Source organism: Sphaeramia orbicularis, chromosome 7 (genome assembly GCF_902148855.1).
Source record: "Sphaeramia orbicularis chromosome 7, fSphaOr1.1, whole genome shotgun sequence".
NCBI lineage: Eukaryota > Metazoa > Chordata > Actinopteri > Kurtiformes > Apogonidae > Sphaeramia > Sphaeramia orbicularis.
Window position 1 is genome coordinate 5649646 of NC_043963.1, and position 26420 is coordinate 5676065.

A 26420-nucleotide genomic window follows, 5' to 3' on the forward strand; every position below is an offset into this window, starting at 1 on the left:
ATTAAAGCTATAGTATGACGTCCAAAAATGGTCATTTCGAACGTATTTTCATAAATGCTTAAAAAGTGTTTTAGAGTGTTTTTAAGACACCAATAAACACTCCCTGAGGTATTTCAGGTTTTTTCAACACTTTTTTCAGATGGTCTCCAAAAGGCTCAAAATGCAATTATCATAAAGCTATGCTATTACGTCCAAAAATGGTCATTTCGAACATATTTTTTATAAATGCCCAAAAAGTGTTTTAGGGCATTCCTGAGGAATCGATAAATATTCCCTGAGGTATTTCAGGTTGTTTCAACACTTATTTCTGATGGTCACCAAAAGGCTCAAAATTGAATTTTCATAAGGCTATAGTAAGACGTCTTAAAATGGTCATTTCAAACATATTTTCATAAATGCTTAAAAAGTGTTTTAGAGCATTATTAAGGCATCGATAAACACTCCCTGAGGTGTTTCAGGTTGTTTCAACACTTTTTTGTGATGGTCACCAAGAGGCTCAAAATTGGAATTTTCATAAGGCGTCCAAAAATGGTCATTTCAAAGATATTTTCATAAATGCCCAAAAAATGTTTTAGGGCGTTCCTAAGGCACCAATAAACACTCCCTGAGATGTTTCAGATTGTTTCAACACTTTTTTCAAATAGTCACATAGAGGCTCAAAATGCAATTTTCATAAAGCTATAGTAATGACGTCCAAAAATGGTCATTTCAAGCATATTTCCATACATGCTCAAAAAGTGTTGTAGGGCATTCCTAAGGCATTGATGAACACTCCCTTAGGTGTTTCAGGTTGTTTCAACACTTTTTTCAAATAGTCACAGAGAGGCTCAAAATGCAATTTTCATAAGATTATATTATGTCGTCCAAAAATGGTCATTTTGAACATGTTTTCATAAATGCCCAAAAAGTGTTTTAGGGTGTTCCTAAGTTCATAATAAACACTCCCTTACATGTTTAAAGTTGTTTTAACACTTTTTTCAGATGGTCACCAAGAGGCTCAAAATTGGAATTTTCATAAGGCTATAGTATGATGTCCAAAAATGGTCATTTTAAACATATTTTCATAAATGCTTAAAAAGTGTTTTTGGACCTTTCAAAGTTCATAATAATTGGTCCTTGAGATGTTTCAGGTTTATTTGATGCGGCATGAACATACACAGAGTTTATAATGCATACAGATAACATGCCGATTAAATATGGCGTGTATATTTACGTATATATATATTTATCATATTTTAATACTATGGTCTTACTGAAAAAAAAACAAACAATCAACAATCCAAGAATGATATTCGGAGCATGTTTGTGACCATGTGACAAATGTTTGAAATCAACCTCCAACACTTCAGCGAGTGTTTATTATGGCCTTTGGAATATTGTAAAGCCGTTCTGTCCAAAATAACAGCAGAACTGCAGTAAAACTACTTTTAACCATCAGGACTCCTAAAAGTATATGTTACTTGTCACTGATATAACTGGGTTTTTACTGTCATTACTTTATAAACGTCTTATTTCTTTATTACTTCTACTCAGGTCGTCTGACAGATGTTTTACCAAAGCTGTGGTCTGGGGCGATTTTACTACAGGAACATCAAAAATCGGTCGAGAAAAGTTCAACGTAATGTTTTAATTTATAAAGAAAATGCAAAGAAAAACGTAATTATCATTACTTTCAACTAATCAAGACAAATAAAGTGATTATTCACACTGAAATATAATGTTAATATATTCATAGTCACCAACAGGGGGGCAGCATACAGACTTTCACCTACTGGGGTTGTCGGTTAGATTCCCTTCTTCCTGGCAGGTAAAGGTCAAAGGTCACAGGAAACAGCTCAACGCTTTCATTCACCTTTATTTTCACATTAATAGAAGAAGAAGCATTCCACACAGGCTGGACACATGTAGAAAAGAAAACCTCTGTTCATGTCTCCGGTGATGTCACAGGGGTCAGGGGTCAGGGGTCATATCAAGGCACTATTTATTATAAGGATATAGAACCACGTGAGACTAAGGTGAGGAGGTCGGAGGTCGTCTGAGGACAATTCAGTCACGTTTATCAATACTGTTATCGATACGGTGATGGATCAGTGAGAGGTCAGCGGCTGTCAGGAGGCTACAGTGTGCTCGTCTAAACCAAGACTCTTCATCATTATCATCATCATCATCATCACAGGTGATGTTTAAGAGCAGGTTCAGGAATCTTAGGAGTCTCTGATAAATAATCAAGAGTCAAAAATAATAAAACGACAGCAGGAAGTGAAGAAATACAGAAGAAAAACAACCAGCGTAAAAGGAACGACAGCACAGAAAAACACAAAACGTTCAGAAGAAGAAGAAGAAGAAGAAGATGAAGAAGAAGAAGAAGAAGCAGAAGAATCAAACTGACTCAAATGTCATTAAAGTGACTAAAGGTGAGATCTTCATCTGTCGCCCCATTGGCTGCTTGTTCCCCTGAACAGCCAATCGGGTTTTTACACTGTAAAAAACATATTCTGAGACTTAAAAAAATCAACAAGAAGCGGTCGAGGTGATTGTTTCCCAGCGGACCAACTGTGTCCCCTTTCAGACCCAGTGCATTGTGGGAAACCAGCATCAATCACGGTGACTCTGGTTCTGTTTCCTCTGTTCTGTTTTAGTTCTTTTTCTTTTCTTTTTTTGTGCTTATCCTCTGATCTGTCAGATTATTAAAGGATCATTCTGCTGATTTTTCATCCATTCGGTTCGTGTTTCCTCACCTAAAGGTCTTTTGCAGATTGTGAAGAACATGGAGTCAAATTTGTCATTATGTGCCTAAAACTGACTTCTGATGGACAATAAATTCTGTGACAGACTGAGGAAGTGCATACGTCTTGTGCTGTGCATGAAAACAACCAAAAACACTGAACATCACTGAACCTGTGAGACATGTCTAATGTGGAAACACTGGACAACAATAAAAGTGTTTGTCTGTTACTGGAGGAAACATCTGATGACCACCACCACCACCACCACACAAACAGACATTATAACCAAGTCACTGCTGACCAGACGAATGAAGGCCTCGATGCAGCTGATGTCATCATGTCTGTGTGTGCTGACGTCAGCATATCAACTGCCTTTATATAAGTGAAAAGTTTGAAATAAACTGAAACAAAATGTATGTTTTTATAGACATGTGAAATCTCGCCCATTACAAACAAATGGGGGGAAAAAATGATTTTAAAAAAATTTATAGAAAATTTAAATTTTGACCTACTTTTCCCAAAATGTAATGACATCTATTCTGGGTCACTGATAATCTATAAACCCAATTTGGTATGAATTCAACTGACAGTTTTGCTGCTACAGACGTGTGAAATTCCACACATTAGAAGTAAATGGGAAAAAAAGGATTAAAAAAAATTCATAACAGCTAAAATTTGCTTAGAGGTCTTATTTCTGTCTTTGTGCAGTTTAAGTGAATCCCCAAAGGAACTTTGTGTTGGTAAATGCAAGTTCTGCAAATGTACAGGATTTCAGTTCTGTTCAACATGTTGATGCTCATATGAACTATGTTTTCAGCTCAAAAATGTCCAATTTCATCACAATTAATGCGATATTTTCATGTCACAAATGGCTGAGTTATATTTGAACTGAATTTACCTGAAAAACAAATATTCTATTCTTTTAGATTCCCCAGTTTTTCTTCCCAGATTCTATCCTACATATCACATGTTTTATTTTTACAGGTTCAGTCTGGAGTATGGTGCTGATCCATCCTGCTTATGTTACGCCAAAACATACATGAAGAATGTCACACGTCACTTTTTAAATCAACAGTTTTCTAATAATAAGCATTTTTATAAAGAAATAACAATTCTATAGTTATTTCCTCTTTAGTCTGATGATAAACTATACAATAAATAATTCTGATCCTAGTTTTTGCACATGGATCATTAGTGTAAACGCTGACATGGCTGCAGAGCATCAGTATGATGGGATCCACAACAACCATGTCACATCCGTCCACTGACACATTCTGTGTTTTTGTGTCAGCTGTTATTGTTTTAGATCCACAATACTAACATTTATGAATAAGAGGAGAATTATCAATAGTAAGTCTATAAGTTTATTCCTAATAAAGTACTGGTACTGACCAGAGCATTATGGGTAATGTCACATCCGTCCACCAGCAAAAGTTTTCACATACACGTGCTATTCCAAATCCAATATTTCTGAAAATAGAGCTTCCACTGTCGAATAATATCAGTAGTCTGTGCACAAATGGATTAGCATTATTTACACGCAGTTCTATGCATTTATGACAACTTTTTTTTGACAAAAATGGCCGCTCATTTGACCCCCTAAGGAAATTTTAGCCTATAAAAATTTTTAAACTTTGATCTATTTTTTCCCAAATGTATTCACATCTATTCTGAATCACCGGCAATCTACAAACCAAATTTGATATGAATTCAACCAATAGTTTTGTTGCTAGTGTCAACAAACATACAAACAAACTGAACCAAAAACAACACCCCTTGCCTCCCCTTCAGGGGGCGGGGTCATAATAGGTGAAAACAGACAGAATCCACCGACCATCAACCAAACCAAACACTCCTGGATGTTTGAAAAACCTAAACCTGTTCTTTTTCCAGTTTATGCGACTCTTCACATGAGGTGGAAACACTTTGTCCAGGTTTTGGTCTGATCAAATGCGTGGCTCGTGTAAACACATCACATCAGATCGCTGTATTTGCTGAACGTGTAAACAGTTCTGTGAGAGTCTAAGTGAATCATTTCAGTCTGTGTTTGTGTTTTCAGAAGATGATGAGCCTGTTTACATCCACACTGAAACTACCATCACTATCTAATTTCTGGGGTTATCAGATTATTGAAGTGATCATGTAAACAGTATAATCTGATTATAATAAATCAGATTAACACACCTGGATTTATCCCCAATACTCTGATGTCTTCCTGCATGTATACAGGTTCATCTGATTCATTTAGTTCTGTTACATCTGCGCATGTGTAAAAACAAATAAAATTGTAGAAAACAGATGTTATGTAGTCAAACGTAAGCAGAAGACAGTAACAGGAAGTTTGATTCTACCATCGCTACGTACGTACGAACTCTGAATCCAATAATAGACCGGAGCGTCTAAACCAGAATTTATCAATTATCGCATTTCTTTAGTGCATGTAAACACGTCAATTATCAGATTATTCCCAGTTCTCTGTTTTTATGCTCGTGTGAACGGGCTCTGACCCGCTGCAGATCTGGGATCAGCCGGTGTTTGAATCAAAGCAGAACAGAGGAGACGAACAGAAGCAGAGGACAGATGGTGTGAGATCCACTCCTAACACCCCTCAACCGGTGTGTGTGTGTGTGTGTGTGCGTGTGTGTGTGTGTGTCAGGGCTGCAGCCAGCTGTGTTGCAGACACTGTGCGGCTGTCGCTCTTCGATCCGGCTGCAGCTCCAACATGGTTAACAGGAAGTCACTGAACTGGGCGGCCTGGTCCAACGGCCACTCGTATTTCTCCAACAGGACCTCGAACAGACCCCACGGCTTCAGGGACGAGATGTGACGCAGATCGCCTGGAGACGAGGACGCCGTCGTCAGGTTTAGGAGCAAACAGACGGAATCTGTGTCGAATAAAACAGCCCGACTCACCTCTCCTGGTGAAGTATTCTCTGGAGTACCTGCCAGACAGAGCGAAGGGCAGAGGAATGGGACCCAGCAGCTCCATGATGTGAGCCAGGTGATCTGGAAAAAATAAAAACACACTGAGTAACTTTATAAACACACAATGAATTTAATGAATGTTTTACTTTTAATTCATGGACTATATTTCCAGTTATAGTTACTGTTCTTATTGCACACATTCTGGGAGACAAACACAAGATTTGGAACAGTGGAGTGTCAGACGCTAAAGCGATGCCACGTCCGTCTGCACCATTCCTGTACGCAGTATCCTGACTGTCTGAACATGGTTGGCTGCACTCAAGCGTGGCGTTTTTACTACAGACATTTTCCCCATTTTTATGCTGCGTTCCAGGCCGATTTTTGAGCCCCTAAGTCACGACTTCAAACCACGACTCACGACTTTGTAACGCTGAAGGCAAGTCACGCCAAACCAAGGTTATTATCGTTAACGAAAACTAACAAAATGATGAAAACTACAATTGAAAAAACACTTCCATTAACTGAAATAAATAAAAACTATAATTAAAAGAAAAAAAAACCCCAAAAACTAACTGAAACTGTATTGTGTGCTTACAAAACTAACTAAAACGGATAAAAACTATGGATAAAATTCCCTTCGTTTTCATCTTTGTCAACGTCGCACTGATACGAAATTGATTTATTTCGTTCTAGCAATTTTAGCTAGCAGCACCGTACGACACTTCACGGTCCATCACTTGTGTTCACTTGTGGTTTCCAGTCGTCTTCTGGTCCCCACTCTACCTGGAAACATGGAGACTAAAGTTGGGGGAAAGCAGCAGAGTCCTGTCTGGGGTTTATTTGAATACGACGGAGAAGAAGAGAAAAGATATGAAAAAACTAAAATTAATACCAAAACTAAACTAAAACTAAGCATTTAGAAAAAAAACAAGAAAACTAATAAAAACTAGCAAACCTGCTCTAAAAACGAATTAAAACTTACTAGAGAAAAAAAGTCAAACTAAGTAAAACTAAACTCTAATGAAAAATCCAAAACTTTCAGAACCTTGCACCAAACTGCCTGAGCACAAGGAATTGTGGGAGCTAGATGTGAACAAACCAGCATGGTGGACCGTAGAGAGCTTATGTTCATTTACAGTCATTTCTATCCCAGAGGTGTTTGTTCTTTGCTTATTTGAGGGAAACAGAGGAGGAAAAACGGCACATAAAGGCAAGAGAAGCTGTTCTACCTTTTATGTTATGTTATTTGGATACATATTTGGTATTAATTTATTCTTGTCCTAACGCTACAATAGCTGCTGATTCTGCAGAACATTTGCAGATAAATTACGTTGAAGCAATACCTTGTTTTAATAAACAATTTGCATAAACACCACATCCATGGGGCTGCCATTGTTGTTTCATGGGCTACGTGACGTCAGAGCTCGGAACTGGGAGAACATCGACCTAGTACAAGTTCACAGGTGGGAAGTCATGGGTTTGACTGACATTACAGTACATTTTCACTGGTAGAAGGTTGGAAAAACACGATTTACAGGTGCCTGGAACGCAGCATTACTTCATTTTTATAGGGAGGGTCCCATGTGTACAAAGCCCACACTAGCCCATCCCAGTATTTCCATCGCCCTACCCAGTCTGTACACTTGTGAGTAGAACTTTTACAAACTGGTCGGTGGTCAGACAGAGCAACAGTATATCATGTGTCTGAGAAGCTGTTTGGAGCATCTGAGTACAGCTCATGACATTCCCATCCAGTTTTAAAAGTCTGTTTTTAGAGTTTCTTAGTGTAGTTCCAGTGTCCCTGTACGTCAGCGTCCTGTTCTATGTGAATCAACACCAGCTGAATGTGTGAGGATGTCAGGTTCTGTTCTCTGTTCCAGTCCTGTGGTCTGGATGCAGATCAGTCTAACAATAGAAGTGGGCGGGACTTTCACTGGAGGAGAACTCAACGAATTCAATACATTCAAGCTGACAGACGGAGGCAGAGGTGCAGTCAGAGTGTGTTTGGATGGTTTACCTTCGTCTCTGGTGTAATCTTCACCTGAATGAGGCTCAAACAGATAATCCCCCGTCGCCAGCTCGAAGGCCTGAAACACAAACATCCATTCATCGGTCGGATGGTAGCTTTTCTTTGTTGTAACTTGTGTTTATTGTGGATTTTTTGTCTCTGCTTAAAGATGTGGGAGACTTTCATCACCAATTATTCATCAAATCTGTAAAACCTCAGTCATATCCTCAGTATCATGAATCTGTCAGTCTTTCTGTGATTACTCACCTGAATCTCTTGCATTACGGTGAATAGTTTTAAAGTGTCATTCACCATAAACAAACCATTTGTTTACAAACAGAGCCAGGAGGTAACTCGGGCATCTTTTGGAATTTTGTTGCGACGTGCATTGTGGCTGTGCATCCACATGATATTATATGGCTGCAACAAACACGATGCGGAAACGGCCGAAATGCGGAAACAGCTGGAGGGAATCGGAGCAAGCGGAGCTCCGCCTGGCAGCGGCAGCTCCAAGAAACATGAGGTGGAAACGACTGGAGCTCCACTTCCCTTCAGCGATTCCTGCATTTCAGTCGTTTCCACATAGTGTTTGTTGCAGCCATATAATATCATATGGCTGCACTGCCGCTGCCGCTGTCAGGCGGCTGCGCGAACCTCCGCTTCCCACAATGCACGTCGCGACAAAATTCTGAAGATGCCCAAGTTACCTCCCGGTTCTGTTTGTAAATAAATGGTTTGTTTATGGTGGATGGTACTTCGAAACTGTTCACCATGAAGGAAGAGATTCGGGTGAGTAATCACAGAAAGACTTACGGATTCGAGATACTGAGGATATGACTGAGGTTTAACAGATCTGATGAAAAATTGGTCACAAAAGTCTCCCGCACCTTTAAAGATCTAAACAACTGCCAGCGATCACAAGCAGGTTCAACTTCAGAAACACAGAAAATCTAAATTTATACTCCAAATAAAAAATCTAATCTAACCCGCAAAAGACAAAGTAGTCAGATACACACCCAGATACAGAGGCTGTGGTTTTCACAAATGAAAGTATGAAACGTTCACATGTCGACTAACTTCAGTGGGTTCTTGCTGCTAGGTTTCAGATCTATCTGAAAAAGTTACTGATATAATCAAAACCTCTTTTTTATTTTAAGCTCATGTCATCACAGAGGGAATGAGCAGCAGCTGTGGATCACCCAGATCTGACCCACAGGTTATTGAGCTTTTTATCCAGAAAAAAAAAACACTGATTTTCAACCTAGTTTTTGACCCATAACCCAGTAAAGACACAGTCTGTAAATGGGTGCTTCTACGAAACTGGTCCTAAAAACAGGACAGAGAGGCTAAACATTCAAACCAGATGTAGACGAATGTTATGAAGCAAGTTTGGAAGCACTTTGGGTCTATAAGTTTTTATATTATTTTACATTATTTTTATACAAAAATCTGTATATAACACGGATAAAAAAGACCCGAAAGTTACATGCTACTATTTTTTAAAATATCTCTTTATTCTCCCACAGGTACATTTTGGGAATTGAACTAATTATTCAAGGTAGAGTGTTTCACAAAAATGACCGCTGTTGTAAAATAATTTGCAATTTATATGTGTTTAAATGGGCAGATTCTGCATGTAACGCAAGTGGACACGATGGGTTCCACACCAAATCTGGAATGGGACTGAGATCGATGAAAAACCCACGTGTGGATTAGAAAAACCACTAGGATCGACACATTTAACACAGTGTCTATATTTAGAGTCTATATAAGACCATTTACAGACATGTTTTCACATCTAATGCACACCTAGGTAGCTTTAATGTCCATATTTGGGTCCTTTTTGGATGCAATATTTGATTAAAAATTCATTAATTATGGGATGGCTCAGAGCAAGAGTGTAATTTTTTTTTGCGTTTATCTGAGGTCATCATTAGGTCCATCCTGAGGGGAAATATGTCTACATTTACCTTTTATTATTGGGTCTAAAAAGCTGGAAAGTGCCAGATACCAAAATAAACCCAGTTTCATAGAAGCACCCATATGTATATATATATATATATATATATATATATATATATATATATATATATATATATATATATATATATATATATATATATATATATATATACACACACACACACACACACACACACACACACAGGGTGTCCCGTAAGTCTCCATGCATAGGAAAAATAAACATTTCTTGACATAAACCATTTTTATTTATATAATATGCTCTATATGACTGCCATTTTGTCGGGAACACATTTCAGTGCGTGTCCTCCACTGCTGAAGAACTATAAAGAAGAAATATAAAGAAATACATGTTAGAACCATATGTATTATGTCTCCTATGTATGGAGACTTATGGGACACCCTGTATATATATATATATATATATATATATATATATATATATATATATATATATATATATATATATATATATATATATATATATATATATTTAAGTCAATCACCACTTTTGACTGGATATGGGAGGATCAGATGTGGTCTGATACAGTGATATCGTGATACTGGTGCTCTGATCGGCTGTAGGTCTGTCAAATTTCACCCAGAGACACTTTGGTCTGAGCCTGTTGATAAAACCACTTGGAACCACCATGACTCTCATCCCGTTCCTCATGTGATCGGACACAATAAAACCCAGAGCGTAAATGCTGATTCAACAGGCCGCAGTTCAATCCTCCTTTCAGAGCTTATGTTTGGTTCTGGTGGTAGCCCACTGGGGAAGTCAAATAAATCACTGTGTGAAGGGGATAAATGTTGTCCCAGTGGAGATAAAAATAATTCAGCAGAGACAGAGATTTATAGATGGAAATCCCCCTCATGACCCCCAGCAAATCACACATAGGATGTACAGTCCTGAGGAAAAGTCCAACGTTCTGTCTGTTGGTTTGTTACAGTTCTAATCCAAACTCAAAACCATCTGTTTAGGACCGCTTTCCTCTTTGTATGGTCCAAATATATATATATATTTAACCTGCCTTTTAGTTTTTACTCTACGTTTTAGCACATAACATTGTTGGTTGTTATAATGTAAGTTAACAATTAACTGTTACCTGCGGCAACACCATCAGGAATGTACTTTGTTTCTATTTTTTACCCACATTTTGGTTCTATAATGTAAATACTGTCAAATGAGTTTATTCCAATTTGGAATCAGCCTAATTTGTTCCATGTTTTGGCTTGAAGTCTAAGGACAGGAGTGAGTATTTAAAACGCCATTATGTTCAGTTATTTGATGATGAGAATGGCAGTGGGATTAATTATGTTTTTCTTCTTTCCACTCCTTTTCAAATGTAAATGAATGATTTCGGGATTGTGAATTTGCATGTATTCTGTAAATGCTTGAAATAAACAAATAAAATGAAAAAAAAAAAGAAAAAAATTGCTTGTTTTATACTCTTCTTGTTAACTGTACGGTGTATTTGAGTGCCAAGAAAGTTGCCTATAAATAAAATGTGTCATCATTATCATTATTATTATTGTTATTATTAATGTCCACATCAAGGTTCTAATAGTTTTGGATTTTTCATTCTAGTTTAGTTTTATTTAGTTTTGACTTCATTTTCTCTAATTCAGTTAGTTTTAATTCATTTTTAGAGCAGGGTTGCGAGTTTTTATTAGTTTTCATTTTTTTCTAAATGCTTAGTTTTAGTTTAGTTTTAGTATCAGTTTTAGTTATGTCGTATCTTTTCTCTTCTTCTCCGTCGTATTCAAATAAATCCCAGACAGGACGCTGCTGCTTTCTCCCAACTTACCGTACCGTATGGTGCCACTAGCTAAAACTGCTAGGGTGAAATAAATCGCTTTTGTATCAATCTGACATTGACAAAGACGAAAACGAAGGGAATTTTACCCATAATTTTTACACGTTTATGTTAGTTTTGTAAGTACACAACACAGTTTCAGTTAGTTATCATTTTTTTCTTTTAATTATAGTTTTTATTTATTTCAGTTAACGAAAACGTTTTTACAATTCTAGTTTTTGTCATTTCGTCAGTTTTCGTTAATGATAATAACCTTGGTCCACACATATTAGGGATGCAAATGATCGATTAATCCATTCAGCATTAGTCGACTGACCTTATTGATCGATTAACGATTAATTGATGAGCAGCGATTTTCCTGAGAATCTGAATTTCTCTGTCAATAGGGTCTATAAGAATAAAAGCTAAATATTGTTTATATACTTCATAACAAAATCATGCCATATTCCTTAATGACTGATTTATTGAACCATTGGATACAGAACAGACAATGACATTTATGGAGTAGAACTAAAGAAATTCAATAGAGAAATTCAATAAAATAAATGGATCTGAAGAGGGGCAGTTTAGAGGAAATAGGTATTTCTGACTTTGCATCACTGACATGATGGAGCGACATTTCAGGTTTGATTCAATATATGTCAGATGTTTCTAATTGTGGTGCTTCTTCTCATGGGGTCAAAGGTCACATTAAATAGTGACTTTAACCTTTACGCACATTTAGTTCAGTTTTTTTGTGTTTCTTTTAAGGCTGTGCACATATTTCCTGTACTTCCTTGTTATATTTGAAGAAAAAAGCATAAAAAAAACATGTATGATCATATCAACCCTGGAAAACAAAAATAAAAGTGGACTCAGACTTTTCCACGGGACTGTATGAGAGTATAGTTGTGTGTTTTTGTGAGTCTGTGTGTTACCATGCAGGCGGTGCTCCAGATGTCGGCCGGTGGTCCGTACTCGGCTCCGATCAGAACCTCCACGGCTCGGTACTGTCGGGTCTGGATGTCCTCCGTGAAGTGTTTGTGCTGAAAGACCAGAGAAAGGAGGCGTGTGATTGGTCGGGAGAAGACAGGTGATTACAGAGTCATGTGATCGGACAGGAAGAGGAAGAGGAGGAGCTTACCACCCAGCATGCATTGCCTAAATCCGCTATCTTCACTTTGAGTTTGTCTGCGTTTTGAGGATCCAGAGGACTGAGGACGAAATCTGACGCACAGAACACTGAAGGAAACACAAACCACAGAAGAAGAGTGTCATGCTGCCTGTAACGTGTGTTGTGTTATTTATTTATTTGTGTGTGTGTGTGTGTTTTTTCACCGTCTCGACTGCTCGAATATCCCGACTGTGTAGAAAGTGCTGACTCGGACGTCGCTGACATCACGGAGCTGGAAAATCCCGACAGGCCGGAGGCGGGGCTAGAGAAGCGTCCGGGGGCGTGGCCGTTACACCTGTCCTCCAACCAGGACGAGGTGGACTCCGGGCTGGCCTTGGAATTGTTGCCGTTGACGACGTGGGAGGCTGAAGTCGTAACGATAAATATTAATGACGGAGTTTATCTAGGATGTCTTAGACCAGTGGTTCCAACCTTTTTTGGCTCGTGATTCCACCCCAGACATTCAAAACAGAGACTTTTTTTTTTTGCTGTAATTAATTTGTTTTGATCATGTAATAGTTTGCTATACTATGTTGCAAATAAAGGTTCATTTTAGAGGACATTTAGTCTATATAATGTATATTATTATGGACGCAGGCAGTAAATCCAGGTGTAGATTACTGCACAAAGAGAGAATTTGATTTTTCTTGGTCACGATATGTACAGTCAGTCCAGCTGGGATTTACAAAGCTGACAATTAATACTGAGCAAACAAGAACTCAAACTATGCAACTATGCAGCATCTGAAACCGACCACAATGAACATTTGACAGATAAACAGAACCACAGTGCTTCAATTTCAGACTCACAGTTTGTCTTTTACGTATGTGATTGTCTCTGTCAACTCACCATATATTTTTATTAGTAAGTTCTGTTTTTGTTTTGTTTTTTTAATTTTACCAATTACTGGAAATTTCAGGTGACCCCATTTGAATTCCAGGCAACCCCACATGGGGTCCCGACCCCAAGGTTGAAAAACACTGTTTTAGACGTTAAAGAGCGACGGAGTTCGGACTCACGGTTTGTGTCGAGGTCGTCTGGATTCGTTGGGCCGTCCTCCTCCTCCATCCTCTGAAGAAAACGACAAAAAACACACAGACTGAACAACAATGATACAAACACATCAAAACATACAAGAATCTGGTCCTGCTTCTGTTATTTCCAGGGTTGTGTAGTAACGCCGTACTAATACTTCACTACTGTACTCAAGTATGTTTGGGAGTACTTTCTATTAGGGATGTCTGCATCATAGACAGTTAAATATCCAAATACCTTCCATCTTTTTTTTTTGGAATAACACTGATTTTAAACCTTTCAATAATTATCTCATCCTCATTTGTTGTCAAACTGCTGGTCCTCGGCCATTTGTTCCTGGACGCTGCTTTTGGACCAAATCATGACCATAAACTAGTACCAGTGAATTGTTTATGTCTAATCATGCAAAATTCATTGCATGCTGTGTTGAGAAATATGAGGTTTAAATTTATGTGTCGCCTGAATCATTCAGAAAATACTGTAATTTTGTTGCTGACTAATCCTTTGTATAGTGTTGTACATTACACATCTCTGCTCTGGAAACACTGGTATGACTGCCTCTTGAAAGCATAGAGGTTTTTTTTTATTGTGTTTTTTTTATTGTGTTTTTTTTATTGCGTTTGTATTCATCTGTTTGCTTTTTAAGGTGGACCATGAGTCTGTAATAAAGCCTGTCTGTCTGTCTGTCTGTCTGTCTGTCTGTCTGTCTGTCTGTCTGTCTGTCTGTCTGTCTGTCTGTCTGTCTGTCTGTCTGTCTGTCTGTCTGTCTGTCTGTCTGTCTGTCTGTCTGTCTATCTATCTATCTATCTATCTATCTATCTATCTATCTATCCATCCATCCATCCATCCATCCATCCATCCATCCATCCATCCAAACCTGTTGACATCAACATTATTCAACATATTATTTCTAAATCGCTCCTATTTCAGCTTTTTTTTTTTAATGTGTTGCAGCTTGAATGTGGAGAATGGATGGAGATTTACCAAAGAAATTAGCTGAAATGTGTTTACACCGTATACAAAGAAATGCAACTCCTTTTTTTTTATTTTTAAAACTAACGCTGCTTCTTCTTTTTTTAATTGAGATTTCCATGTTGGACATCAGTAGATTTTTAATTATGAGGAGGACATTTACCTGAATGTCCACCAGTCTTTCTTCTAAAAGCCTTTGCTGTCGTTTTGCTTTTCTCTTCATCTTCTTCCTCTTGTTTTTTGACAGTTTACCAGCCTGCGCACACACACAAACAGCATGAGGACACAGAGAAAATCCCAAAAAATATCAATATCTATATTAAACTAAAGGTGACAGTAACTCAGACCTGGTTAGAGCAACTTCATGCAACATGTGACCAACATTTGACTACATCTTTTTTATTTTATTTTTTTACTGATTCTGAATAAAACATTTGAACAGTTACAAAAACACACAGCCTGGTCATAAAAAGTCCCACACTTTTGTATTTTGCTGAACAGCCTTTAACTTCGATTACAGCCTTTAATACACTGATGAAATGTTACAGTTCTTATATCTTATTAATTTTAGTCCAGATCTTCTATGGATGACGAAAGTCTGATCACTGTGTAAATTCTTCATCACATCCATAGATCCTCGATGTGGTTCAGGTCTGGACTCTGTGGTGTCCAACCCCCCTGTAAAATGATGCTCCTGAGCTACTCTTAAACAATCTGATCCTGATGAAACCTGGTGTTGTCATTTTGGAATATGAAGGTGTCATCAGCGTAGAGAGAAACTCACTGATGTGGTTCGAACAAGCTACATTTTGAAAATACACAATTCAAAAGTCCAAACCCCTTTCTTCAGACTTCCCCCCAAAGCCATGCCTCCAGCGTACTGGAACGTGCAGTACTTGTTTCCGAGGGTTCACGAGAGCTGCACGGCATCAATTCACCCGCCCCTCCGCGGATCCGTGCGTACCTCTGAATTCAGGTCTGTTCATCAGTATATTAGATTAGAAGTTGGACTTTTCACTTGTTATTTTGATACGTGTTCTAAGTAATCTGGGGCTAGTAAGAACAGCTGATTGCAGCACGACTGATATCAGGCTAGCTGCCCACTAAAGTTTGTTTTGAACGCTGTAATCTGTGCATTTCACTATTATGTTTGTGGGCAGAACAGCCCCAATTCATACCTATCTGGTTAATGTTACATTTCCTTGTGATTTATGTTAGTGACAAAACACTTTGCCAGTGAACTTTACATCCTAATATAGCTAATATAGCCAAGCTCTGGCTTCGTTTCCTGAACAAGTGCTCTAAGCCTCTGAGAACGTGTGATTCGTGCACGAAGAGGGGTACTCACAGAGGGGGGAGGGACAAATGACAGTTGAATTTGATAGACATATCACCGTTCAATCATTTCGATGGGCCGATTAAAATGATTGGATGGTGTTTTTTCAGTCCTGTCCGTTCCACAGGTGACTAAAATTTTTATTTTTGTGTTAGAGGGTTTAATTAACTGGTTGCATTCGGGGTGTGAAGGGGATTTTAAGCAATATAGTAAAAAATGCTCCAGGAAAACATCTCTGACCCTACACCTTTAAAGGGTTAAAGAACTGAAACCCATTAATCACTGACTGTAGTGATTATCCGATGGATGGAAGTAAACTATTGGCTCTCCAGTTCCATCCAGGTGGAGACATTTTATTAACTAGGCTGTGTATATTACTATTATTAACTACAGTAATTAGTTGTCAAAAGATCTGGTTCAACAGTTCTGTAAATAAACATCTAATTGGTAGATATGATTATATTTATAAATGCATTACAGGTCCTTAAATAAATATGAAAATGTATTTGGACTAAACTACTTTTAATGTGGTTTAATTTGACATCTGTCCATGTGTTACTGATACGTTACCTCCACACAGAGGTCAAATATCTTTAAAAAAAATAATTTAATACTGACAAACCTCAATTCTTCAATAGAATTTAACCATTAAACATAAAAATACCCCTGCACTTCATTCAGAAAATTACTAATACAGATAAAGCAAAGGCAGGAAATTAACTCTTACACTGCTCAACCACAGACACACACGAATAACAATCTATTGAACATAAAATCAACCTTTGTTTATATTTTTACCAAGCGGTCTGGCACATTTTACTGTAGCGTAACAATGAACCAATGAGAACACAGCAGGCGTCACACCTGGACACTTACCTGGACGTCCCTGGGAGCCGTGCTAACTAGAGAGAGACATGTAGAGGTAGACAGACAGAGAGAGAGAGAGAGAGAGAGAGAGAGAGAGAGAGAGAGAGAGAGAGAGAGAGAGAGAGAGAGAGAGAGAGACAGGAAGAAAACATGAGAAACAGAAAAACAAGAGAAGTAAAGATGGAAACGAAGAGGACAGACAGGTAGACAGACAGTTAAACGGACAGACGTGTAAACGGACAGACAGGGAAACAGACAGACAGGTAGACAGATGGGTAAACAAACAAGTGGGAAAACAGACAGACAGATAAACAGACAGACAGGTTAATAAGCAGGTAAATAGAAAAACAGCCTTAGAGAAAGACAGGAAGACGACAGTTGTCAGATGAAAACCACAGCTCCCAGTTCCACTCCAGTCATTCCAACAACAACAAAAAAGTCCCAAAATGAGCCGTTCATGTATTTTTTCAAATAGCATTAAGTATTAAAAAATGTTTTTTTGACTTCTCTGAGCTTTTCTACTGCAAATAAAAGCGTCAACCAATCACGTTGTACAGCAGCTGTTTGGGTCTTACCTGTTTGATAAGACTAGAGTCAGAGGACGATCATCCTCTTATGCAGCACGATATTGAGGAAAACTGACACTGCGATTTTTTTTAACCCTCTAATATATATATATCGCAATATGAAAAAATACTTAGGAGGATATAATAGCTGTGTGGTGTCGATGTAAATGGTGAAACAAATTAGTTATGTTTCCTCTCACTGTGGCAACAATTGCAAGACACTGTCGCCACAGAACACGTGTTTCAGTTTCATCCTTCTTGTAGCCGAAATAATTCCAGATAACTTCCGTTGCTTTACATTTTTGGCACCAAGTCTTCGTTTACGGTGATTTTCTCTTGTTCGTTGCTCATTTTACAATATTGTTACCAGTGACTCACTCCAAACTGATTAAGAACGATTGTGATTGGTGGATGGCTGTGTGCAGTGTGTGTCAGGTACCCTTGAAATTAGATGAGAACACATCGAGCTCATTTTCCTCCTACATTGCAGGACCTGCAGTGTGACTATTGCGCACACATACATCGCGATGACGATGCTCAAACAATATATTGTGCTGCCCTAATAGTTTTTCTTCTTCTTCTCCAGAACCAAAATGAAAATATTCCTTAACATTTCCACAAACCACCTGATCATCCTCACCAGCACACATTTCCAACACACACACAGTAAAATCACACACCCGTCCACATCCAGAGTTGTGTAACTGACCAATCATACGTCTCCTCCTCACCTGAGGAACCAGAAGGGGGCGGGGCTCCGGCTCTCTGCCAGACGGTGGCCTCGGCCGCCAACCTCCTGACGTAAACGTCGTCCGCGTCCAATAGGATGTTCTCAGGTTTAATGTCCGTGTGGATGATTTTACATTTGGTGTGGAGGTAGTCCAGACCCTGCAGCACCTGGACCGGACAGACGGACGGACATCAGACAAGTAACGCACACCTGAGGCCATCAACACCACTATACATGTGTATGTGTGTGTGTGTGTGTGTGTGTGTTACCTGTCTGATGATGGCCTTCACACACACCAGAGGAAGTCCCATATAGTTGGACTTGATGATCCATTTAACAGCTGATGACCCAGAACCTCCAACACCATACAGACATCTGGGAACAGCTGAGGAAACTACTGACGGACTGACGGACAGTACAGGTAGGAATCACAGCCTTAATACACTAACCTCAGTTCTTTTAACTATTGCTTGTTTGTTTCCTGATCTGAGTAAATGTTTGTCATACCTTTAGTCTTTATGGTCTTACAAGTGTTGTCTCTTAAAAGCTCAAAAGCTACAAATTCCATGTACATTCCATTAGCTTCATTCTTTTCAATTTAGCAAAGCCTATGTGTTAAATAAATAACAAAATACACTGTATTTCCTCAAATAGTATGCAACCCTTTATTTCTCGCAGAAAGTACCAGGCTTTTATGTGAAAATAGGACCAGTGTCTCTGGTATCAAGAATCAATAAGTTGAATTTGTGAGGTTGTCAGGTTCTGTCAAGAGATCAGTCTCCCAATAGAAGTGGGCGGTACTTTCACTGGAGGAGAACTGAACTAATTCAACCGAAGTCCATATATGACTTCTATCAGTGATCAATAGGAACTAGACTGATATCTGTAACCATTTACATGTTATAAACCATCAAAATACAGACCATTATAAGAAAAGGCACATTTGTAATATTTCAGAGATTTGTAAAAAATTCAAAAATCAGAATTTCTCAAAACTGTGAACAAACTTTGTAGGCGCTGTTTCTAGGAAGATGCATATAACGTTTGAAATGAATACGATCAGTAGTTTGGTCAGAGACGAGGATGACGGTGGACAGTGCCTTCACAGTAGCTCATGGCTTATCAGCCGGTGACCTAAACATTCTGATTTTGATCTGCTGACGTTTGTGATGTTACATGTAAAACACTGCACTTTTCAACAAATATAACACTTCCTTAACCACAACAAAATAAAAGTCCTCTAGTATTTCTGTGAATAGAAACTCCTAATTGTTCAACAGGACTGTTACTGTTTTGTGTTGTTGAACTTGTTGGTCGTGGCTCAGGAGGTAGAGTTTGTCCTCCAATAGCTGAAGGGTTGGCGGTTCGAATCCCGCTCTGTCTTAGTCATGTGCCATTTTGTCCTTGGGCAAGACACTGCACCCACTTGCCTCCAGCGTCACTCACACTGGTGTATGAATGCGTATTCATTCATGTTTGGCAGCCACGCTTCCGTACGAACGTAGTTTACCACCGCCAGAATGTGACAAAACACTTCACTAGAATTACAGATTCTATGGACTTTATGAAACTTAGTGAACTCAATTGACAGCACATTCTCTGACAACAAATGCAAGTTTCTAGATTTGAAGACTGGTTCATTTTTGTTCATATCTGCTTTGACTACAGCTTGTAACTGAAGCCAAGTATTTGAGGAAATATAATATAACGAAAAGAAATACCATTTACAGAGCAATATCACTTTTTTTTTTCTTTTTTACAAATGGCATCGTGCCTACAATATAAAGTCTGCTGCTTTATATCATTACAAAAAATACTGGAACAAATCCTGTAGTGTGTAGGATTCTTGGAACCTTTATGCTGTAGAACTGCCCACATTTCAACACATTCCAAGTGAAACTATTCTAATCAAGGATGCATTTTTACCAGAAAGCAGCACACAGTGAATGGTACAATAACACATGACTAAATCCAGTTATTTCTTGCAATTCTTGGGTTCAAGTGAAAGCAGTCTCTTATTTTCTGGCTTTTCCTTAAACCTAGTAAATGATAAATGACCAGAGTGCAGTAGGTTTAATCAGCAGTTATAGCCTTTTCCCCCATTGGTTTCCGAACATTCACTAGTTCACCTACTGTTTTTGGTTAAAGCTTGGAACATTCTAGGTTCTGGACAAATTCATTCTTGACCTCCATGCTCTGAAAGGTTAAAAATGAGCTCCACAAACTGGACCGGTGCCACTTCCATGTTGGTAAAGAAGACGTATCCGTAACAGTCGTAAGATTTACTCCTCAGTGTATTGAAATGTGGAATAATATAAATGATCCCCAACAGTTCCAGGCATTTTTTTTGACACTTGATAGTACCTTAGCTGTTCAGCCAGTGCCATAAAAGTACTGAAACACTGAAATTTGGTACCTGCCCTGTCTACAATAAATCAAGACGTCCGTGTAACTGAAGAAGAAGAATTACCTTGAAAAGGCAAAAAAGCAGGAATTCTATATTTATTCCCGGCGTTGTGGTTCTACTTTCAGAGATTTGGAAAACTGAGATGAACGATGCACGTAGGAATGAACAGAGTCTAAGTTTCGTGCTCTTCAACATAGACGCACTTTTCATGTCCAAGTGTTTCCATAAATATAGTGATATTTGACACCATACATATTTGTAGAGGAAGAAATAGGATGCATTCATGTACCGGCAGACAGACAGACAGACAGGTAAAGGATACGAACTCCGTTGACTCCAGAGATCTTGAAGTCGTCGATCAGCTGGACGATGGTTTCCCTGTGTGGATCGGAGGGGTCACTGTCCCTCACCTGGACAAACACATTAACCACATTACATTGTTAATACTGATTTTAATACTGACAATAAGTCTTCTGTTCTTGGAATTGTCTGTATCTCCTCAAAACTGCTAGTTTATAAGATACCTGTGTCCTTTGCAAAAGGAATGTTTACTCTCAGGTCAGTTCTTCAATTCTGCATTTTCCAACATTTCCCTGTGATCTACATAAACTGTAAATGCTCTGCTTGGGTCTGAATTCTTCATTAATTCAACTTAGCTTCAAATTAGCTTGAAACTTTTCAGGATTAAACTGGGGCCTGATTTGAGAAAAAAACATCCAAAACTGGCTCAGACTGACAGTTGAATTCCTTGAATCTTGATTGTAAAATGGTTGAAAAAAAATTGTAACTGTTTTTCAGAGCGTCAGAAAAACATGAAAAAAAAAAAATCTGAAAGAAGCAAAATTTGCAAAATAAAAATTTGCGACGCTGATGAAACTTTTGGCCACGATTGTGCATTTTGTTTTAGTTTCAATAATTGTGCTGAAGTGACTAAAATACCAAAATTTAAAGGACTGATATTTAGCTTTTTTAAATGGAATTCTTCATTTTCCAACATTTCCCTGTGGTCGCCATAAACTGTAAATGCTCTGCTTGGGTTTGAATTCTTCATTCATTCAACTCCACAGGTCCATCTTCAACCCTATTTCTGAGTAATGACACCAGAAAGGTGGTTTGGAGCGCTGGCCCTTTAAATGCAAGAGACACTTCACTTCAGGCCCTGCCCCCTCCAGCTTGCTGACTGTGTTACTCTGTCCCGTTCAACAACAACTGAATACTTGAGGCAATGGGCTCCAAGTTTGGGACATATTTTCAGTCTGGACTACAACCGCTGCTGCTGACAAACAATTATGTCGTACTCAGAGAAATGTTCGTCTGAAGTCTGGACCTTATATGTGCAAATGTCGTGATGGAACAAGTTATAGACATGACACACCAAAAAGGAATTAAAGCAGGTTGTAGAAATCCACTGGATTTTTGCCCAAATGAATATAAAGGTAGTTCTGCAGCAGCTGGAGGGTTCAAATTCAAACTGTATGAACTATTAGGGTCCAAATACACAAAGAAATGAACCACAGACTAAGAAAAGTGGGTTTAGACAAACATGAGCCTTTTAAGGTGAGTGTTTGCGTAATTCATATAGGCTACATGTATTCATTCAGTACACCTCTGTAACAGGGATGAGGGATCCTACACCTTTTCCCACATCTGGGATGCTGTCCTCCATGGGATGCCAGGCAACAGGGGGCAGAATCGTCCCCTGTACCTGGCAAACCTGGATAAAACAGCTGGCAGTGAAATGTCACAGTAACATCAACTGAAAAAAGAAAAAGAAAGAAAAGGAAATCTTTATAGGTATACCTCCGTACTGTATTGAAGGCCCTGAACCAAAACAGTTCGGTACAAACGACTGCACCGTTCCACCCCCAGTCATCACACCTTCATCTGTTTATAAAGCCTCTTCATCAGGTTCATGTTTGTTGTGTGTTGTCAGACTCACACATCTCAGCAGCTTTATCTCATCAGTGCCGTCTCGGTGTAATGTGGAGCGCTCTTCACCACCTTCAGTGCAACAAAACGCTTCTTCCTAAACAAACATTAACAAAACACTGTCAGACACAAATACTGGTTGATGAATGAATGAATGAAGGATGACGCTCATACCAGATTTCTCCCTTTATGCTGTTCTACATTAGTACAGACCAATCAGACACTACATTCAGACACTGACAGGTAAAGTGGTGTTAATGTTGATTATCTCCTTCCAGTGGGACCTGTCAGTGGGTGGATATATTAGTCACCAAGTGAACCTGTTGACTTCCAATTTGATGTGTTAGAAACAGCAAAATGTTCAAGAGTACCAGTAGAGACAGAAATTGTTATGAAAATCAGTGGGTCGGAGCATCTCCAGAGTTTGTTGTTCATTTCCAGTATGAAGTGGTTCGAATCCACCAAAAAATATCGAAAGAACAGCTACTGAATCTAAGCCAATCAGCATCTGTAGGAGCAGAACATTAATACTGTTAAGGATTTTTTGTGTTTGTTGATTGGAAGCTCCAAAGATGAGTTCAGGAGGCACTTGGTCTCAGTTCAAGAATTTATTGGGGGGGGCTGAAAAGTCCATAGCCTGACTAAGAGGAGTTCTTCCACAGCAATGAAACTTGGCATACATTAAATTCAACCTCTCCTGATACTACCTGCATGGTTTCCTTCCAGATAAACCCACATTGGATAAATAATTTAGGACTTTGAAAAGTAGTAACGGAGACATTGGTGAACCATCCATGGCACCGTGGTCTTATCAAATGTCTGCAGAAAAAGGGCTTAGCCCCCCCCCAAGGACATTCATGCTGACATGGCTGCTGTAGGGGCTGATGCTCCAGCTTTATAGACTGTGCAAACTGGGAAGAGGAATTCAAGAGGGGTAGGGAGAATGAGGGAGGGTGAAAAGCAAGCATTTTCATGAAATGTCTGTAGCACTACTTTTCCAAGTCCTAAATTATTTATCCAATGTGGGTTTATCTGGAAGGAAACCCTGCAGTTAGTATCAGGAAAGGTTGAATTTAATGTATGCACAGTTTCATTGCTGTGGAAGAACTCCTTAGTCAGGCTATGAACTTTTCAGCCCCCCCTTCGTATAAAGGTCAACACTGGTCTCTCTGGAAAAGAGCTCTTGCAGGAACTCGAGACAAAGAGCGGTTGAAATTATCTTCTTTGATGACTCCACTCCGAACAATAGGTTGGACTTTTTGCAATGTCATCTGACTCCGTCTTCTGATTGGACCTCATCTTTGACTTGAGTAGCCAACCTTCAGTCCACATGTTGTTACTGGGATGTGCTACGCAAAGTGTCATGACTGTTGTTAGAGACGTGTCTCTATTGGAATGCAAGGTCTCAGCTTCTGTAGCCACAACATCTCCTTCAGAACTGACCCTGAATCTTATCAGTACCAGCGTCCATGAGTTACTGGGAGACAAGCGTCATCAGTAGAGAAATACTGAAGTTACTGTGACATTTTAGAGCGGCTCAGAGCAACACTGTATTTATTCTATAATTATTCTTCAATACTATCTCTCTAATATTGTGTAGGTTCTTCTATTTCTGCTAAAACAGCTCTGAACCAAGGCCTGGACTCCACCAGACCACTGCAGGTGTGTGTGGTATCTGGACCAAGACTTTACAGCAGATCCATGAAGTTCTGGAAGTTGTAAAATGGGAGGGATTGGACTTGAGGCGGCCATGGCTCAGATGGTAGAGCGGGTCGTCCAATAACTGAAGGGCTGGCAGTTTGAATCCCACTCATGTGCTATTGTGTCCATGGGCAAAACACTTCACCCTCCTGGCCTCCAGTGCTGCTACTCACACTGGTGTATAAATGCATATGAATGTTCGGTGGTGGTCGACGCAAATTGGCAGCCACGCTTCTGTCAGTCTGCCCCAGGGCAGCTGTGATATCAAATGTAGTTTACCACCACCAGAGGGGGAATGTGAGAGCGGATGAATAATGGATCCTCTGTGCGCTTTGAGTATGTGTTCGTTAGAAAAGCACTACATCAATCTAATCCATTATTATTGTTTATCTGGTACGTCCCACAGATGCTCAGTGGTCCAGAGATGTGGACGTCCTTCCTTAGTCCATGTTTGGTCGGTACTAACTAACGCAGACCAGGAACAAACAACAAGACCTGCAGTTGTGGAGATGCTCTGACCCAGTCGTCACCGTTAAAATATGGACCAAAGTCACTCAGTTCCTTATGTTGATCATTTGCTGCTTCGATGCCTGAATGTTCTCTGCTGCCTAATATATCCAACCCGGTGAATACTTTATTACATGTTTTGACCTTGACTCTCCCTGAAGTTTTATGTTCATTTCCAGATTAATAAGTTTTTTTTTATTATCTCATAAATACTAACACTTCCCTCCCCAGGCTGTTAGATTTGTCCAAAGCTTATCATCGTTATCGAGTTAAATTGATCATAATCCAGTTTTAAGATTGTTTTTAATCACCCAACCATTTTCTACAGTACATTTCAAAGCTAAGAGAAAAGATTTGTGCTCAGATCCATGGATTGGTATTAAAACCTTCATAATCTTCTCATCAGATCACCCAGTCTTTTGTGTACATGTTTGTGTTTTGTGTGTGTTCGTCGTACTGTAAATCCCAGCAGAGCCAAACTGTAGAAAAATGTCCCCATCCGAGTTTCCTGACCACGTGGTACCTGCCGTTAAATAAGTCACCTATCTTCACGGGGTAGTAACCACCTTTGAACACAACAAACACAAAACCACTGAGTCCAATAAAAACACTGATTATTGATCATGATCACATTTTATCGAAGTGCTCTGGATAAAATCTTACCTTTACAATAATCCGACGGGTCCTCCTGCTCTTCATCATCTGAGCCAAGCAGCTGAGCGGGGGTGGGGTAAAGTCCGGAGGGGGCGGGCTGAGGGTGGGAGGGGGTGTGGTCAGCTGAGGGGCGGCCAATGACATCATGGGAGGCAAACCGATGGAAGGGGAAGCGAGTCGAAGGAGTGGAGGAATGAGGAGGCAGAGGAAGAGCAGAGAGGGGAGTAGAGGTGGGAGGAGACACTGGAGGTGAACGTCACGGAGTTCAACAAGAAAGGATCCGGGTGGGAGGGGCTTAAAGGGGGAGTGGGGGGCTTTGGCAGGATGATGGGCAAAGAATGACGGCGACTCGGAGGCACTGTGGCTGAAACTGTGTGGAGACTTGGAAGGATCTGATTCATGATGGGAAAGACGCAGGATGGCGTTTTCAAGAGTTCTGTGGGGAACCTCGAGGGATTCTGGGAAATATTTTGGTTGCCATTCGGCGGTGACTGGCTGTGGGGGGGCTTTGAGAATCGTTAAGAGGCGACTGGCTGAAAACCTGACGAGTTGCCGTCAAGGGGGGAGTTTGGGGCCCGTTTTCAGGAGGTGGTGATGGGGTTTTTACCGTGTGTGGCGGGGGCTGGAGGTCTGGTCGGAGGTGGTGGTGGTGGCGGCGACGTGCTCAGGGGGGGAGAGGGTGAGGAGGCTGGGGGCGGTCTGTGCGGGCGTTTTGGTTGGTAACGTAGGGGAGCGAGGGGGGCTGTGTCCGGGTCGTGCTTTCATGTGGATCTTGTGGCTGTGTTGAAGTTTTTGTGGGCGATGCTTGTGGTGAGTTGTCGGGGGTCAGCCTGGGGGGGGCGGTCTGAGGAGCGTCTGCAGGTGGCTGCTGTCAGCGTTCAGACTCTGAAGTTCACAGATGTCCTCAGACCTGGAACAGAAGAGAAGAAGTCACACTAAGAGTCTGTGTCACTCTGATATTTACTTTCAAACTCTGAAAACCTGATCACGCTCATACATCGATGTAGTTTATCGTCTCCATAGCAACGACTCTGCACTTCCATCCTCACCACTGGCTTTTCTACACTTGTTGTACATAGATATAATCTGTAGCTGGATATGCAG

The 26420-nt window shown here is 39.7% G+C and overlaps 1 protein-coding gene across 1 annotated transcript; it reads right to left on the reverse strand.

Annotated features, from left to right (window-relative positions):
• Positions 1–4299: 4299 nt before the first annotated feature.
• LOC115422028 (SRSF protein kinase 3-like) lies at positions 4300–26081 on the reverse strand. Its single transcript, XM_030138069.1, is given in 19 exon segments — positions 4300–5563; positions 5640–5732; positions 7669–7738; positions 12377–12484; positions 12583–12680; positions 12777–12977; positions 13632–13683; positions 14783–14875; positions 16832–16857; positions 18120–18285; positions 18388–18455; positions 18458–18493; positions 20848–20935; positions 22465–22490; positions 22493–22551; positions 25120–25228; positions 25326–25382; positions 25385–25857; positions 25924–26081. Coding segments are annotated over 19 exon segments (2166 nt in total). The 3' UTR covers positions 4300–5378.
• Between the last annotated feature and the right edge of the window lie 339 nt (positions 26082–26420).